Source organism: Anopheles ziemanni, chromosome 2 (assembly GCF_943734765.1).
Source record: "Anopheles ziemanni chromosome 2, idAnoZiCoDA_A2_x.2, whole genome shotgun sequence".
Classification (NCBI taxonomy): Eukaryota; Metazoa; Arthropoda; class Insecta; order Diptera; family Culicidae; genus Anopheles; species Anopheles ziemanni.
The window spans coordinates 29123487-29142203 of record NC_080705.1 but is presented as its reverse complement, the minus strand read 5'-3'; the positions used below and the strand labels follow the sequence as shown (position 1 = coordinate 29142203).

The following is an 18717-nucleotide window of genomic DNA, read 5'->3' as shown; positions in this document are numbered from 1 at the left end:
AATTGTTGTGTTTTTTTTCGTCTGTATGAGGCATTTTTTTTTGTGGCAGGCCTTAAATGTTTATTTTTATACTGTTTTTATTATAATGATGGTACAATGTTAATTTTTTATTAATTGTCTAATTTCAGGACCGGTGAACTGTTTTATGCCAAACAAATGCTCTTCTGAGTGAACCAAAAATAGCTTCTGAGCGTTTCAAGTCTCGCGGTTTCGAAACAAACAAATAAATAAGAATCTGCGGTTCAAAATTATAGTTGAAAAAAGAAGAAAAAAAAGTGAAGAAAACCATCCTACATAGAAAGGTAGCTCAGTGACCAAATTGCGCGTGTGTTTGCAGAGAACCTCCGCGTTCCTCCGTGGTTAGTTTTTGTGTGTGTTTTAGTCCCTTTTTTTTAAACCCACCATTCGCGTGTGTTGTTGTTGCGGCCGTCCAAAACGCCGTTACGACAAGCGCGAAACCAAAAAGCCGTCAAACTGGCCGCCTCAATAGCAATGAATCCCCACTACCATCCGTACTCGGATCTATCCTCGCCGCACTCGCCCAGCCCGGACAATGCCGGTAGCTACCCCCAGCTAACCCCGCACCACAATGGGCACGGGGGTGGTGGTGGTGGTGGCGGTGGCGGCGGTGGTGGCGGTGGTCCCAACTCGATGGTCAGCCAGATGGACGGCCAGCAGGGATTCCACCAGATGAACAGTGGTAACGGTGGCGGACCGGTGAAACACTGCGCGGGATGTGGAGGTAAGTGTTGTCGAGCGAAAGACGTTGAGCGATCCACGAGAGGCCTATTGACAATTTTCCATTTTCCACCCTCAGGCAAAATCACGGAACGTTTCTTCCTGCACGCGCTGGACCGATACTGGCACAACTCCTGCCTCAAGTGTTCGTGCTGTGGCGCGATGCTGGCCGATATCGGGTCCAGTTGCTACACGCGCAGCGGCATGATTCTCTGCAAAGCGGACTACTCGAGGTTAGTACACAATCGTTCATTCTTGGTGAAACCGATTCTTGGTCAAAAGTGTTCTATTTTGAAGCTCTTGAGAAACACAAACCTCTCAGAAGGAGTGTTAAAAATAATGTTAACAAACACCTGCCTCTCTATACAACCTAATGAAGTGGCAAAACAAAAGCCGGCGTTCGTTCTTCCTACAACAACGATTTTTCCCCTTCGCCTCGTCCAGCCCAAACTGACTGTGACCAATGTGGCTGATCCCATAATCGCCGGCCCTAATCCCGGCAGCATGAACTTCTGGGGTTTTTTTTCTTTGGGTTTTTTTTACTTTCTTGTGAAACGAAAACAAAAATCCCAGCCAATCCCATCGAAGGGCACATTATAATGCCTGGTCTGGCCTGGTGTGGCCTCTACGCACCGAAATTTGATACGGTTCCGCCAGGCAGCCGTCTTTCTTCCCGTTTCCCCGGGCAAGTCCCACCAACTTGGGCTCTGATTTTTGGGGTATTTTTTTCCTGGCGTAGTTTTGCTTACCCGAAGAACAATCCACCGCCATTGAGTATTTTATAACCGCAAACGTGGGTCTCATAAGAAACTGCAGCGTACTCATAATACCAACAGTACCCGGGGCCGAACCGCATGGACGGTTTCCGCTGCGTAAGATTGTTCTTAAGAGGTTTCTTTTCATCGTGTTGGTGGGATTGTTTTAAACAATATGCTTGTCAGTAAAGAACGTCAACATGCGAGGGTTCTACACGGTGCGGAATGATTATGGATCAATTTTTGAGCGAGAAGTCGTCTAAGTGCTTGCCACTGCCAAGTGCGTCTTTTCAATGAACCGTCTCAAATTTGGCCCGTATGAAGAGGTTTGATTTGTATGTTTATGCTATTCTATTCAACTTGCAGGGCGTATTAAAATCTTTTTGTAATATGAACCTTATCTTCGCAGCTGTAAAGTATGTTTATCTCTTCATTCGCGTATTGTTTATAAAATACGAAACTACCACTGTGTGCGGTCGAACGCAATTGCTCAATTTTGGACAAGGTTTTTTTTTATCATCAACTACGTATTTTATTCTTCTTGATTTATTTTTCTTGATCAAGAAGAAATTAACATTTCTTTACTTTATATTTAGTGCAAAGCATTAAGCAAACTGTTCATATAACATTTAGACGGATCGGGCAAACAAGTTCGTTCGTGCGTTGGATATTTTGGCAAAAAATGGGTTACTTTTATTCGCTCGTGTCGGGCAATTTTCGCGCCGTGATTAGGGACGGGCTAAGATTGAACCTAAGGAAAACGTATATTTTTACCAATGCTTCCTTTACGTGGTTTTCCATTTTAGCTGATTTAGTTTCCAGTTTAACTTTAGGATTATCAATTTTTAAACCTTTTAAAGCATAGCAATATGAAACTGGACTGTAACACAACAATTCTATTTATTGTGTTGTCGATTGTTTTCCCAAGCGCAACTGTCAAACTGATGTGAATCGACTGTTGCATTTTGTAAACAATGGAAAATCTTTGAAGAGTTTGGCGTGATTTGTTCTACAATTTAAAGCGAAAAGATGCCTGCGTATTATGCAAACGCTTTATTTTACCTCGAACGTATTTTATGTATTGGAATTTACTATTGGAACTCCCGTGCGGTCACTTCGATTGCACTTTTTGGCACTTTCTGTAGCACTAGTCCTACGAATAAAAATTTGTTGAATTCGAGTTCCTGTCCGAAATGCAATTTTTCTCACATTTTTGACAGATTGCTTTGATCGAGAAAAAAATTCTCGAACGGGAGCCGAACGAAAACTCGAAGATGAGTGATAACGCGAATGTGACGTTTGAGTCAGAAATTCTCTAACGTTCGAGTTTCATAATAGGCCCTATTGTTACACTTACAATTTTCTTCGCATTATTTTTGTCGTTGCCTGACAAAACTATATACATTTGCAATAAATGTAATGCTCCTGCAGTGCCTTCGCCTGAATCTCATACCATCATATTGTTTTCCACCCGAAAGAGATTCGCCATGATTCATGGCGACGTAATTCCATTTTATTCGCACAAACTACAAGCGAAAGTATTTTATTTTCCAACTCGCCAGTTTGGGTTCGCAATGCACCACGCACTGGGACGTGATCATTCCCTCGCGGCCGGCCAATGAGTCCACACGCGTGCCTCCATTTGTAGCGTCCTCCTCGAGAGCATTGCGTCCGAATCACCCGTCCGTTTCTCCTCCACCTCCCTAGTCAGTCAACGGCGGTAATGTAATGTTTTCCCCCTGTTTTTCCATTAAGAAAGCCTAGCGCGCTCATACGTCCGTTACTCCATCGAGCTAATTACGAAATTGTGTGCCAAGCCCGGCCATCCCCTCGGTTAGTGTATTCCTGTCCTTCTGGACTCGTGCCGTAAGGCTCACCCTACCGTTGAGATGAACGTGCCCTGGTGGAAGGATGTGGACATTTATTAGATTATGGCACCGGGATAGCAGTACCCGAGTTGCGTTTATGGCTGTATTTTTTTTTGTGTGTGTGTTTTCCCTTATCTCAACTGCACCATTTGTGGCCAGTGACACGTGACGCTTTTAAGAATTATGCGTGTTTCTTAGTTTTTGGAACGTTGACAGGCAGGTTTTGTGCAACGGAAGGACGAATAAAAAGGGATGTCAATTAGACGACATCAACAGACGACGACGGCAAGATGGCAAGGGATGACCAAGTAGAACACTTTTCTGCACACACTCTCTCTCTCATGCACTGTTTAAATGTCGTCCATTCTATTCTTCCAACGGAGGTCAACAATTATGATCGAAGAAGATTGACGAGCACTGAAGCGCACGCTTCTTCCGTTCGAGATCGTCCGTTCTAGGAGGAGACTGGAGGGTTTCCCTCCAGCTTTGCTCGTTCGTGTTTGTGCGCTAGAAGACGGCTCGTGTTTGCGTACACATTCTGCTAATCCTAAACCGGACCAAGAACCGGCCGTCCGGCCATCCTTCCAGCTTTGGATTTTGCCTACGGCCGAAGCTCATAACATCCTAGACGCGCCGGAGTGCAAAACACCATACAAAGATCCTTCTCTTTCTTCTCTCTCCCTGTTTCTCTTTCTCCCTGGCAATTTTCCGTTCGCTTCCGTACCGGGAGTTGCGTTCCATCCCCCCATGGGGTGGTGGAAAAGCTCGAGGTGTACTCAGCCCCCCCCCCGGTCGCAAGCCGGCAGTGCAGTGCGGAGTAATTGAATCATAATACTGCTAATTTAATTAAGAAAATGTCAATTAGAAACTCACTCACTTGGCCTGTCGCTCGGTCGTGTGTGTGTGTGAGTGCGGTTGTTGTTGTTGCTGTTGCCTTTCCTTTATGGTTCGCACGGCTTGGCAATCGAACGGCTAGGGGGAAAGGCATACAGTCACTCGCACACACGTTTGCCTTATACGAAAAGGCAACACACGAAACGCGATCCATCTGGAGCTGGCAGAAAGGGTCTGCTCTGAGGATCGTAGACAGTTTGCCGTCGTTGGTTGAAAAGTTGTCTGGGTAAATCTGCCCAAGATGATGTTTTTAAAACTGTCCGTTTAATAGCTAAGTGTGTCATCGAACTTCTTGAACGAAGTATTTGGTTTAATTAGGATTCAATAACTTTTTAAATCTGCATTATTTTTTGTTTTCATTGATATCATAAGTTGGAGTGTGGTTCAGTCTAATTATTTTCTACTAACGCAGATGTGTTCGGTATGGTTAAATATTTGCTGCAATTATAAGCTTTTATTATTGACAACGTTACCTCATGTTTGGAGCGTATATTTAATTTAAATTTCTATAAAAAAAGGCATCTTTCTGGCAACAGAGCATTGCGTTTAACACGTTGACTGCTACACTGTAAAGTTTTTCAGTACAATCATTTTTGTCCAAAGTTTGTTATAAATTTAATTAAATCCACATTTTTAGAAACTCAAGCAAAAATTAAGGTTCACTGCTGGTAGTGCACTAATACATTAGTGTAAAGTGCTGATGTAGATTGCTGCCGTCCGCCGCTTTTTGGGTGACACGACAGTTAACGTGTTAAAAAAGCTTTGCCTATTCAAATTTATGAATATCTTGTAATTTTATTATATTCTAAATTTAATCACAACATTAAAGGTTTAAAATAAATCTTCCTCTTGAGTAGTGTTTTATAATATGTTTGTATTTGTTCTATGCTCTCAACTTATCAATTCACACGGACAACAATGAAAACGGTGCAGTGCTTTCCATAAGCACTTTCTCAGACCGGTTGTCTCCTTGGTACGTTTGAACCGTTTGGCTGTGTGCGCGCGTGTGTAGGTGTGCCACCGGTCTTTTTCCCCTTTCCGCCGCAACCGGCCGACGACTCTAAGACGAACGGTGCAGACAGACCACGGAACACCCAGGAACACCCTGCATAGGCTCGTGCATTGCGTGCCTGCGAGCAAGGCGAGTTTTCCGACCACGACGGACCCCGGACCGTGACTTCCCTTGGGGTGAAGTGTCAATCGGTGTGTGAGGGCCTCCATCGCCATTGCCAACTCCATTAGCACCGCTCCACCGCTCGTCCCCGTCACCGTCCGCATGCCCCGCAGGAAACAGTCCAGGCCGCTTGTAACGAACCAAACGTCCGTTCCCCCCCAAGGCTCGGGGCTCGCGAATACGAACTCGAAAAGTTCCGAATGGCAAAATGATTCATCAGCCAGCCCGTCGGCTCGGGGCGAGCAGGCAGGTAGCTCACAACAGGACGCACGCGTGGCCACCATAAAGGCTGTTGGGGTTTTTTTTTAACTTCAGTATTTATTTTCCTACCGGTGTTACCGTGTGTTACAGGCTTCGCCACCTCGAACACATTCAATCAAGCAACTACATTCTTTCGCTACTGCGAAATTCATCAACGAAATGTTTCGTCCTTCTCTGTCCCGCAACCCCCTGATTGATACAAGGGGTGAACTTGTGTGTGTGTGTTTGACTGTTCTCGAGGCCTTCGAAATTCGATACGTGCGCTGATTGCAGTTCATCAACTCCCGAACGCAAAACCACCCTTTGTTCCCCCCCGGATCGTCCGGAGAGGGGGTTTTATGCGAAGCATCGTTTGTGCTGTAAGCGGTATGCTTTGTAGAACGCCTGTCCTGCCCCTAATCAACTTTACTTTGCTATCGCAATGACCTGATTGTCTCAAACAAAACGCAACCAATGTGTTGTTCCTCTATCTCCTAATGACGTCACGAAGCCTTTTTTTTCGTAGATGAATTGTTTTACGTCGTCCTTTTTCCTCGTTGTTTTTACGAAGGATTAATGATATGCTCACCTCGCCTGCCCTAATGATGTCAGGGCAGGAGATGTCGTCCAACGTCCAACTTGAGCCGAACTCGAAGCGGAGAACATTGATTTGTGTGTCTAATTTGTGCCGCATCGCAGTGAAGAACTTCGAAACCCGGGAGGTTGCGTTTTCCTCAAATCAAGATGCGTATTGTGGTGGAAACGGTGTTGCCCTTCTTTGTGCCTTCGCTTCGATTCGATGCAACAACTGGGCCCGATCGGAGTCCGATTGCGGTTTCGGGTGCTGGACGTGGAGTTCCACCTGAATGCTGCTCATCAACCCCTCAGGCTCGCTGTGCAACAATGCAGTCCCTAATTACACATCGGTTTTATTGATTCGTGCGTTTCCCTACTTTTTTAAACCTTAGCTCCTCCAGTTCGAGGGCAATTGCCCGCGTTTGGTACTCTCTTCTGCTTCTTGCCCTCGACTAACTAACGCAACCAATCACACACACCGACCGATCCACCAATTACCCGGCCGAACAATGTTTCGTAATCAGAGGTGATTAGGTATCGCGTTTTTTGTCCCTCTCCTGCCTTCTATCCCTTCTCACTTGGGGGAGGCAAGAAACTGGGCGGCGGGCAAATTGCATACCCCACGCTTCGCGCACGAAGCTGCATTCAAAATCAATCTATATATTTATGTGACCTCCTGCCCTTCGAGGCATTCCGGGCTTTTTTTTTCGCCTTCATTAGCAAAAGTGTTGCATTCGCGTACTTTTTCGTTGTTCGATGTGTAACGTCGTGGGATGCACCGGATGCACCGGAGATAAGGAACTATCGGAGTGGTACCTCTGCTCGCTAATGATGGCTTAAACTGCTTTTGGGCCGTCACATGGCTCAGCTGCCAACCGCGTTGCGTGGACTTCGATCAATCAATCGTTATGCTGCTCCCGGTGCTTCTTGCTTGCCTTGCTTGGTGAAGGAGGTCTCGCCGTCTCCGGCGTGATTGGTATCATATTTCACCCACCCCCTCCCCGAAGAAACCGGCAAACCCAACCGTCCAGATACGATCGAATCGGACCCGGTTCCTTCCGCACCCGATTGATGGGCGCAACTCCGGGCCGGCAACATCGTACCGCGACTTCTTGTGCTAATGATGCTACAATGTTGTGTGTACACGCGCTCAACCCTCGTATCCCTCCGGACCTTTTGGGAGCTCTCTTTCGTGGCTTGGGGTTTTTTGTTTTTGTTTTTCTCGCCTTCCCAGGGCCAGCCGCGTTCCAGCGCCACCGGAGGAAGAACGAACGTTGAAGCGTACTGCGCAAATTAAAACAGCACTAATCAGTGCGCTTAATGAACGGACTGTCGGCTGAAGTTGAATCTTGACCCTTCACGATGCCAAATGGAGGAGGAAGCAACGGGAGAGCGGAAGGGGAGGGAGTAGGGAACGTGAAGGAACAAGTTTGTTTGGCCCAGACGCAAGCAGGACCCCGAAAGCAGCCCGGCAGTGGGACCGGTTTTTCGGTATCGATTGGGTGCTTTGGAAAGCTTAAGAAAAACGAGGAAATAGTTGCAGTTCTCCAACAAGAAAAAAGCGGTCTAAAAGAAAAGGTAAAGGGCGTTTCGGTAGCTTACTTTCATTATTTAACATTCGTAAAACAAATGTCACGCTTCTCGCTTACGAGTTTCTCAACGTTTATACAAACTTAATTCACTGGAAATTGTTGGGAAGAATTTAATTTTAATATTAAAGTTGAGTTAAAATAAATTCAATCGGGTTTCTTTTAAACTAAAAGTGTTATCTCAGCTTCAAAACAATGTGCATTTGATAATGTGCGCTTTCTGCTGTGGCTCGCAATCGCGATCGAGTTTAAATTAATCCCTCGGGATGGATGGGATGGACCCGGCGAATGCAGGGTTTATGTTACCGATAAAGACCTGCCTAGTTCAAATACCCCGCGAGCCGTATGATAAAGAATCTGCAACATGCTCGTCACGACGATGCAGTGGCGTGAAGATGCCCTTTTCGAGCCCTGTGAGCAAAGGGGTTCCCAAGGAAGGAGCAACAACGTTCGCAAGGAGGCCTCCAGCCTGGACACACTCTTAATGAGCGTCCAGTTCTCTTTTCCATCGTACATCCGTCATGTTTTATTTTTTTTTATTGCTTACCGGGCAGCTTTGGTGTTTTTTACCCCCAGCTCCCCGCTGAACTATCAACTCCTCGGAGGGCAGATGAAACAGTTCTCCGCTGGATGACGAGTGGCTCAACGGCCGAAACGTGCTCAAATTAGCAAATATACCCCCCAATTTGGCGCCCGCGCGCCCGGTGGCTGCAAATTGAAACATTGTAGCCGCAAATTGTGGGTTTCCACGTCTTCGATTCGAATGCGGCCGATTTTCATCGTGAATCGATTCGCCGGGGCCGGGGGACGGGGCTGGGGAGCGGTGATGCCCCGAAGGTCGAAGGTCTCAAAAATGGCCGATGAAATCTGGGGGCTTGATTGGGGACGGACGGAGAGGGGCTGTATGAGTTGAGCATGCTGGAGAGGGGGATAATTACGGATGTTTGTGGTTACATTAATTAAATTACCAACCCCAAACCCGGTCGTCGTGGTTAGGTGTGGGATGGGGGCAGGAAGGGCGCAGGGTGGTGAAAGCGAGCGAGATTGACGTTTCGCTCGCCGTGCGTCCAATTTGTTGTAACAAATCGTATCTATTGGTTCGCGATGACGTTGCGGTGTTGTTGATGATGATGAAGTGTCCATGCTCCGGTTCGGTGTGAAGAGGAGAAGGACAAAATTGCAATAATGCAGCTGCTGACCTGACAGCTACATCCAATACTACTCCCTAGGGTGTATTGATATGGTCGAGGTAGTGTAGCTTTGCATAATTAAATGTAATGTCATAATAGATGTTCATCAATCAGTGCCGGTTTTCAGTTTTAATTCATAGAAAGATATTTTTTTAAATTTAATCACTTATCAAGAATATAACCCTACTATAAACTGAGCATTTATCTCTCAATCTCTTCTTCTGATGAATTATTCTAGAACGCTTTTATAACACCATGTGACCATTCACCGTCACTCATTATCGTTGTCGTTAGAAATAATTTCTTTTTCACTCGTGTTCACATTCCTCCTCTAAGTATGTCGTCTTACGTCTCCTTGCTTGTAATCTTTCCCTCCCATCAAGCCCTACGCCTTGATTGCATTACTTCCAAGAGAACACCTTAGGCGTAAGAATAATGGCCGGTCTTGTCAACTGCAACTCCGCAGTTCCTTCGGGGGTTAAATGTACTCCAAACTCTCCACGTCTCTTCCCTCGACGGTTTGCCACCCCGGGGACAAATATCGCGCGAATAAAAATTCATCCCACCCCGGTGTATGTCAGGATGAAACGGGAAATTATATCAGAGTGCTTTTCGCTCCGTACCTTCTTCCATATTCTCTCTGTTTGTTCTTTCCGTGTTTGGTTGTGTTTTTGCATTCTTCAACGCCTTCTCCTTTGACTCCTTTGGCAGCAGCGAGGAACTAAACGTATACACCCACTCACCCAACCACCCTTCCTGCTCGATTGCGACGCCCCACGCCCTGTACGATCGTCGCATACTAATGAAAGCAATCAAATGTCGTCTGTTTCGGATAATAGAGCAGCCGGAAGGAAGAAGTGATTCTTTTCGTTTTTATTTCCCTTCGTGCCGACGCACTTGCCATAACCATTCGTTAGGCTTGGTTCCTGTTTTCTGCCCTCTCCCTTAGCATCAGGTGATAATGATGATGGTGATGATGATGATGATGCGATGGAAAGAAGGTGAACATGCTGCTTCGCTGCAGAATAATCATAAAGAAGGCGCACTCTGCCGCTTCCCTCCTGCTGATGATGATGGCGATGGTTAACGATGATGCATGCATCTTCCCATTTGTGCGTGTTTTTCTCCCATTTAATGGACACAGTTTGATTGCTACGGGAAACTGCGAGGCGCGGGGTTACAGAACGGAAAGCGAAAGGAAGAAATTTTATGCGTTAGGTGATTACTTGTATCACGTTTATACCTGAAATGGTTCGCCATTATACCTGAAATAAATGGAATTACTTGCTGTTTTATTGATTTGATGTGGGTTTTCTTTTGCAATAAAACATGCACTCTTCACCCGGATGGGATAGGAATACACCCAAAGCGCTGACGGTGTGAACAAATTCCACCTTCAAAAGAGTGTTTTCCATTATTTTTGGGAAGCATTTTTCTAGCTCGCTTCAAATATCTATTTTAATAAATTCGCTCGTTATCATCGGTGGAAAAATTCAATTATTTAGATTCCCCCTCCCTTTTTTCCACTTGTTTGAAACAAGCTTCAAAAATAGGCTTCACCATATCTGCCTGCAAGTGTTCCAAGTGTTGCAGCACGTCTTTCTATTGCCGCTTCGTTTTCCGCTCCAATAACGTGGACATCCTGTTTTTATCCTTCCCGGAACCAATCTGCCGGCTTCTCGCAATTGTTTATCTAGTCATAATCAATCACTCAATCACGGTTGCACGAGGATGCACGGTGCTTTTTCGGAGCCCACAGTCACCACCGGTGGCGTTCTTTTGTGTGCCGTGGGTTATGTTCCCCGTTCGAGGGCCGTTGGTGGAATTGGCAAAAATTTGCCCCACAAAATTGGCATGCGACCAACCAGCCTCGCCGCTCGCCTGCCCTGTTGGAGAAAGTGTTTCTATTGACGGCTGCAGCTAGCGGGCTGCGCTCTTAATTTGTTTTGTCTTTGTGTTTTGTCCTTTTTTTTTTGTTTTGTTTTAGACAAATTGAGCCAGTTTTATGGCGCCGTTGGACGGTGCGCATTTTGTCCGGCGTGGCCCTTGTCGAGCTTGTCAATCCAGGCTCCCTCCAGGAATCTGTTCATCAGAGCTACTACTCATATTCGGGGTATCCTCAGCTTCCCGGTTATCCCGGCGTGTCATAAGTGCATCTAGACCAGGGGTCGGCACGCGATTTCTGAAAGTGGCCCGATGATGAAATCGATGGCCAAAGTAAGAGGAGTATTATGTTTGTAATTTAAAATAATAAAAAAGTAAGCTAAAATACTTAAAAAATTTACTTTAATCGTTAGTTTGGAGACTTATTTTTGATGAATTTGGTACTTCTTGAACATTTTGTATATTATTTATACTTTAAACTAATTACCTTTATTATACTTGAAATTCATTATCTACTCGCATAATTTACTATAAAAATATGTTGCTGGCGTTGTTGAACAATGCCTTTTTATCGTATACAATAGTTTCAACGTATCTTTTTATGAAGAAATGTTTGATATCGTGAATTAATCCGATAAGAATTGTTGTTGTATACGTTCTTTTTGAATTTTGCTTCAAAAATGTTCTTACGGGCCGGACTTTGCCGACCCCTGATCTAGACCACGGGACGAACGTGGCCACACGCGAACACTAGTGCGAACGGCGCGCGAAATGAAGTCAGAGAAATTCAATCAATCTTTTGTTTTAATCTGCACCCTTTCAACCCCCTAAGAAGAGGGCTCCACCGTGCTGTGGATCCGTGTCGGAGCATTTTTGTTCCCTGTGCCTTTATATAGATTTACTTCGATACGATCATCTACACGCGTGCGAGCGTGCGCGGCTGCGTGTACGCGTGTTTTGCTATTCCAATTAGTGGCGGTGCGACAAAAAGATCCTCTAAACATTCGATTTTGTGTCCCCTACACTCTCCCTCACACTTTCCTGGTCCTATTGGAATGATTGACCGGACGCAGGACTAAGGACACACTTCAGTTTCCAAAACCCCATCAATGCGCGCGGGAACAAGGCAAAATGTGAGCACACAATATATAAAACCAAACACGTGGACACTCCACCCTCCCCCTATGGTGCGTGTGTGTTTCTATTTTTTACACTTTACCAACGAACCGATTTTATTCCATCGAACACTCACCCGGTTCGTCCTTTGGATGGCGCGGAACGGATTGCAGCTGAGTGCAATTTATGAATGTTTTAATTTGATTTTTCTCCAGCAACGAACTACTAGAAGCGCGCGCTGCCCAAGTGTCCGCTCACTTAGTGTCCTTTTCGGGGTGCACTTGCAATGTCCCTGCGGTGCCATTGCCGGATCGGTACGATGTTGGGCTGCAAAATTAGTTTAAAGGATTTCGTTATCGTCCGGGGAACGCGCCGTGTTCGCGTGAAGTTCCATCATCGTCGTCCGTGTTGAAAAGTTTGGGAAAGCAATAAATTTAAACACACCTTTCCTGCAGCACGTTTTCTTCGCAACCGGGCAGAAATTGGTTTTGATTAAATTCATCCCAAGAGTGGTGAAATAAAAATGCCCCTTTGCACCGGGATTTCTTATTTTTGCAACAATAATTTGGCATGAATTCGTCACCCGGATGTTAGTAACGTGGTATTCATATGATAAATCCATCATGCCAGGACATTCGACGTGGTGTAGTTTTTGGGTTCATTTCGAAGCGGTCGAAATTAATTTTCCACCACCTCCACACCATTTTCGGGATCGAGAGTGAAACGTGTTCTGGCGGACCAGCGGCAGAAAAATGAATTTCCGATGACCGTAACAAAAAGCCCCAGCCCCTTCAAACCTCTCCATCACTTTCTAACGAATTCAAGCAAAGCGCAAAAAAAAATATGTAGCCAACCGTTCATCAAAACATTCAACTTCAAATCTACGCCACGCGGGATGGGATCTGAGAGTATGAACGAGCCTTGCACCGCTAGATATTTGATTTTGTTTTAATTGAAAAACGAGTGTCGTCCTTCTAACGTTAGTTGCTGGTCCGGTTCGGTGTTGCTGATGATACTAGGTGGGTTGTCGCTCTGAAGCATTGGCGAACGAAGTTTAATATTAGAAGCGAATTAGTTTTGAAGTCAACCCAGCGGTGAACGACTGCAATGTAGTAGGAATTGCATTGGAATGTTTTCCCCCAACAAGTTTGTCATTTCACTTTAAACATTGTTTTTAAATTGATACCATTGAGTGGGTTTATAAATCAATTGCTTGTTTTAATCGCTTTCCTTTTTACTCCCACTTTACCTTTCAAATGCAATTGGCAGTAATGGAACGATCGGGAGAAAAACCGGGGAACCAAAAACAGGGGATGAAATTAAACATTACCCTCACGCACACGTTCGCTTGTCCAGCAAAACGTGCCCCACCCTTCCTTAAGTATGATCAATCAATCGATCAGTAAAATGACCCTACCCCCTGGCATCCCATCAGTTAATTGACATCTTCGGGCATTGCATTTCAATTAGCCTCATCTCCTGCCGCAGTAAGAGTACCAACAACAAAAAAATGTTACAAGTTTCTGCCAACCCAAACGACAGGATATTTTACCCTCACGGTGGCGTTGGGGTGAGAGGTTTCCCCCTCCCCCGACGGCACCACAATTTGAGATACGCGAGATCGAACAAATTTAATTATTCACTTCAGGGCCCCCACCCCGATCGGCCAACCGATTTGCCAGGGGAAAACGAAACGATACGACGAAGGTGGAGAAAAAAGAAATAATATAAAAGTTGGTTAAAATTTAATTCCTTTTATCCCTGCTCCCTCGGGGGTACGGTTGCGGTTAGGTGCCGGGTGTGTCTGTGTGTATGTGTGTGTGTTCCTGGCACGGCTAAGGAATAGTGTGTGGTTCTATTTTGAAACGGTTTTCCTTTCTCCATGCTTTTCGCGTGCGATTTTTTCCTCCCTTTTATTTTTTATATACTGACACAGAGTCAATTTCTTGCCCGCCAGGAAGTAACGGCGGACTAAAAATTGAGAACTGCCCGCCAAAGGATAAGAGGCGGGGCGGCGTCATCTTGCCAGCGAACACAGGGGCGGGAAGGGAGGCGAAACAGCTCGCTGGAAAATTTTCGGATGGCGTGGTGAATTTTGACGTTTTCCTCCTTCCTTGGCGAGTCCGGGTTCTAATTGACGAGGGTTGACGGAGGTCCTATCGAAGCTGTCACTCGCTTGTGGCTCTCTTTCTTTTTCTCTCTTTCCCTCTCTCGTCACTTTCATTCCCATATATTGGTGTCGCCCTAATTCCTAGACGAGGGATAATTCCTTAATTTCTATCCATTCTCTTCCCCTGCCCATCGCTCCTCGCTTGCAATCCACTTTTCATCTCGCTTATGGTCGATCGGTTCCGTTGCAGCATCGGAATCGTTTTCCGCCGCTCATGTGTGTGTGTGTGTGTCGGTTTGGACGAATGTGGTGGGTAAAATGTAATTGGTTTTTCCCATCCGCATGTTCCGTTCGCCCCTTCAGCTTCAGCTCGGTGTAACCGGAGAGGGTTGTCCAAACGAAATGCCGGGACGTGACGTGCGTGTGTGCCGCAATCCCGAACTAGAAGCGTTCTATTTTGTTTCGACTGGTGGCCAACGCTACTCTACCACCAACGAAGCACCCTTGTATCCGAGCGCTTCGAGTGGAAATTAAAAATGTTGTTCTTGAAGGCTTTAATTTTCCCCTGGAAACGCGTCGGTGAAACGGGTTTGAAACTCTTTCCTCCGTCGCGTATATCGATCATGGGCGATCGCTGGACCATGGACCGAACCGAAATCGACGGGAAAAGTAAAGACCGAAAACGGGTTCCCCAAACACCGGTTCGGTAGGCATGAATTTGTTACGATTCCCAGTAGAATGTCTCCAAAACAAAACACGTATCGGTGAACCTTTTGTCTGCACGACTTTGTTCAATTTTTGTTTTTCCTTTCGCGTTTGGGTTTGTTTTTCGAGAGCATCTCAACGTGTTGTTAGAAATATATGATATTTTTATTAAGTTCTGTTTCGAACAATATGTCGTTTTAATTTCCGATAAATCTTACTAGAAGTCCCGAGTGAAAAGTTCACAGCACAACATGAAAAGCAATTCTTACGAGAAAATTAATTAAGAAGACTCGAATCCAAATCACACCACACGTCTTACCCTCGTAATCTCCCGACCCAATTAAATGCTACATTGCCACAAGTTTGGCTCGCTTCTCCGCCACAGTCACAGCGTTTCTCGTTTCCTCCGCTCCCGAGAACGAAAAAAAACTTCCCGAAAGTCTCGCCCCAGCTTTCCCCGCGACTGTGTGTCCTTGCGCCGAGCGAAGAAGCGGTCTTCGATTGAGCCGCGTTGGCGCGAAAGGTGCCGCAAAAGGAAATGAGCGGAAAATTAAGCTACAATTCATCTTTTCTTCTTCTTCTTCTTTTCCCAACCACCACCCGCTTTATCGATTCGCCTGTTCGTGGGTTCGTTTACGGTTCTTTTTTTTTCTGCTTCGTTTTCTTCCAACTTGGGCAGCATTTGGGCTGCCCGAGACGCCGACGATGGCGACGACAACGGACGACGAGGTGGACCGTGGGCAGAATGATCCGCTCTAATTGCACGCTGCTGCACATTGCAATTGGAAGGAGCGAAGTTGGGCTGGTTTCGGTGCACATGTACATTTCTCTTTTCGGGATCCCCTTACGTGCCTTTACGCCGTCTAACTACGTGTTTATTTCTTCCGTTTTTCCCGGACGCCTGTTTCTTGTTTCACCCAAACCGACGTTCGAAATCTCGGATTGGCGAAGCTGTCAAAAACCGTCGACTCGTTAGAGGAGGGAGGGTGGGAGGGTAGGAGGATCGAATTCCAACCCGAAACCGACAATTGATTCCACTTGGTAAGGAGGAGGCTGGTGGCTTACACGAGGTGGCTCCTCCAATAAAGAGCCCTCATTATCGGCGGCTAATCATTGCTTTCGCAGTATTGCCGATCTCATCCGAGATGTTGTTTCGATTTCGCTTCATTTGTCCTCGAGGTGGAACTCTCTCGCAGGCCGCGAACGAGAATGCACCCTTCGACACCGTTATTACCATCCATCCTTTTCTCGCGCGCGGGCACAAGAAATCATAAATTACCGATACCGGCGAGGGATGGGGTGGTGGGCAGAAAGGTACCAGCGCAAGCAAACGGACACATTGTTGCAAAAACGTGTTGGTGGAGCGATTGCGTGGTCATTTGCAGCCACACACTCGCTCCCTAAGTATAGCCTGGGATGCAGAAAGGGAGTACCGTATTTTTTGGCAATCAAGAGCATCATTAAAGGATTGCAAGGAATGGGCGCAAAGGAAAGAGGGAAACGGTAACGCTGCAATCGGTGGGATTTGTTTTCATTTAGTTCATTACTGTAGGGAAGAAGAAAAACTAGTGCCAAAACCGGTAGGATTACATTGATTGACAAGGGCGAAGGCAAACGCCGCAAAGGAACAGTTCGTGTGTGAGGGAACTCCACAAAAGTCGACCCTCTTATGCACTCAAACAACAAGTACACGGCTAATGGCATCGGGTATGATGGTGGTGCGTTGGTGTTGTGCCTTCCTGCCGATTTTTTTCCCCGGTTTCGAAGGACGATTTCTTCTTCCGGCGCACGCAAATTGTGTGCTCGAATGATTGGTTCGTTAGTGACTAATGAGGAAGGGATGAGGGATTCTTCGTTTTTTCGAATAGTCAGCGATAAAAGATTAGAGAAAGAGAGAGAAAGGGGGAGACAGGGGGAATGAACTATGAACTTTTTTTTTATGAACGATCTGTTTAGTGTTATGAGTGCAGTTATACATATGCAAGAATATTTTTGGACCAGTTTGCTCCTTACGGGATCAAAATATGGAAACTCCACTGCGTCTCTTCTAGTGACCATAAAAAAAGGAGTTTATTAGTGTTGTGCCTAATGAATCTTTTGAATCTACCCAGTTTTTGCTCATAAGTTTACATCAGCTGATGAATTTTTGGGATTCATGAATCTCTTAAACGTGAAGAACCATTCATATTCGTGAATCTGAAACTGAATTACACAACTCTAGAGTTTATTCTTTGGAAATCATTACAACATGATTCATGTCAAACAAAATATAAATTTATTACAAACAGGGGAAAAAAAACAATGCTTGAACAAAACAAAGGTTTTCCAAATAATTTTAAAAGAAAATTACGGCTTTCGAGGTTTGAACCATACGGTTCCAGCTGATCATTTATTGTGCTAAATTAATGTTCCATATTTCCCCTCGACTCTGAAAGTGGATGCGGACTCCTTCCGATGGAAGATCGATGGGCGCTTTCTCCCTCTTTCTGTCTGTAAACTAGTGCCACAACACATGGCGCTCGCAATGGCATGGTTATTGCCCTCATCGCAATCCAATCAAAAGAGCCCAACAGGTGAATCTTCCTGAAAGACACTTTGTATTCGCTACCTCATCCCACCCCTTCGCCCACCCCCGTTGGTGTCTCTCTGTCTCTGTCTTTTGTTCCCGGTTCCGTTTGAAACCGTACGGTTTGCACTTACCCGACCCCGCTCTCTAACCACTTCCCTGGATCGGTTGCCTCTGTGCCTCTCTTATGGGCGATAATTCGATCAAAGTCGAAGACGCTCCGGCAGCGGGTTGGGGAAGGGCCCGATGCGGGGATGTTGCGGCCGAAGGCGCCATCATCAATTCAATCCCGCAAAATCCCTTCAGCAAATGAACCTAAATTCAATCAGCAAAATTAGCTCAACATGGAATCATCATCGCTCTCGTGAGCGGAGGCAGCAGAACGGCGCATAAGCGCAGTAGCTGATCATCATTACAGTTAGTCATTGCCGCATCGTTCGGTTTCGGTTTTTGTTCTGCCGGTTCGTCCTGTTGCCTGGGAGTCGTTTGTCGGTTCGGTTTGAACGCGGTACGATATGCAAGAGCTGATGGTAAAGCTACGATTTGAAGAAAATTGGTTCCGAGGACCTTCAGTGTGGAGAGACAAAGAGAGAGAGAGAGCGAGAGCTTCATCGTTTTGGAATGGAAACAAAGAGAGGCGGTTGGTTGGTGGCTGTCACGGACACACATAGCCACGTTTGCAATCTCACTTTGGACCGTCCACTTCGTGTTCCGCCTCGTTTCCGCTCGGTGGCCCGGGAATCTGTTGCTTGCATCCTCCTGGCTGCAATCATTTTCCATTTCTATAATCTCTAATGAATTTTCACCGCCCTCCCTCCAGGCTGGCCGGCATCCACACTCGTCCTAGTTGCCCACGCTCACACATAAACACACACAAAGTAGCAGTTACTATGGCGATCCGCCCTGGCCACACCAATTTCCCTTCGATCATCCCAATTCATATCGTCCGAGCGCTCGCTTTTCCCTATGGCTCGAGCGTATAACTTATGTAAAGCAGAGCAACCGTATGGGGATTCCGGGGTATGGCCGGTGGATTTCCCAGGCAACCGGGACGGGAAGTACCGAGAAACCAAAGGAACCGTTCGGTTTCGAATGTCCCACTAATCCACCCGGTTCGGAAGCGTCGAAGGTTTTGTTGCTCTTCGCTAGGAAAGTGGGCCGGGTAAAACTTTGAATTGCATCCTGGCGACCGAAGAGCCTTCGTCCAGTTATCCATCGGTGGTACGTAACAACCGATAGAATTAATTTAAACGATGATAAACGGATGTACGGATAATGTTGGAGTGAAAAATATCAATTCCGGTGAATGTGG

General features: G+C 46.0%; 1 protein-coding gene across 1 annotated transcript in view; it reads left to right on the top strand.

The window, feature by feature from the left end:
- Positions 1 to 436: 436 nt before the first annotated feature.
- The window catches only part of LOC131294940 (LIM domain transcription factor LMO4), a 29498-nt gene continuing 11217 nt past the window's right edge, over positions 437 to 18717 (top strand). The window contains exons 1-2 of the mRNA XM_058322994.1: positions 437 to 742; positions 818 to 971. Of these exons, the coding sequence (XP_058178977.1) occupies positions 493 to 742; positions 818 to 971 (404 nt within the window). The 5' untranslated portion in view covers positions 437 to 492. The remainder of the gene's footprint in view (positions 743 to 817; positions 972 to 18717) is intronic.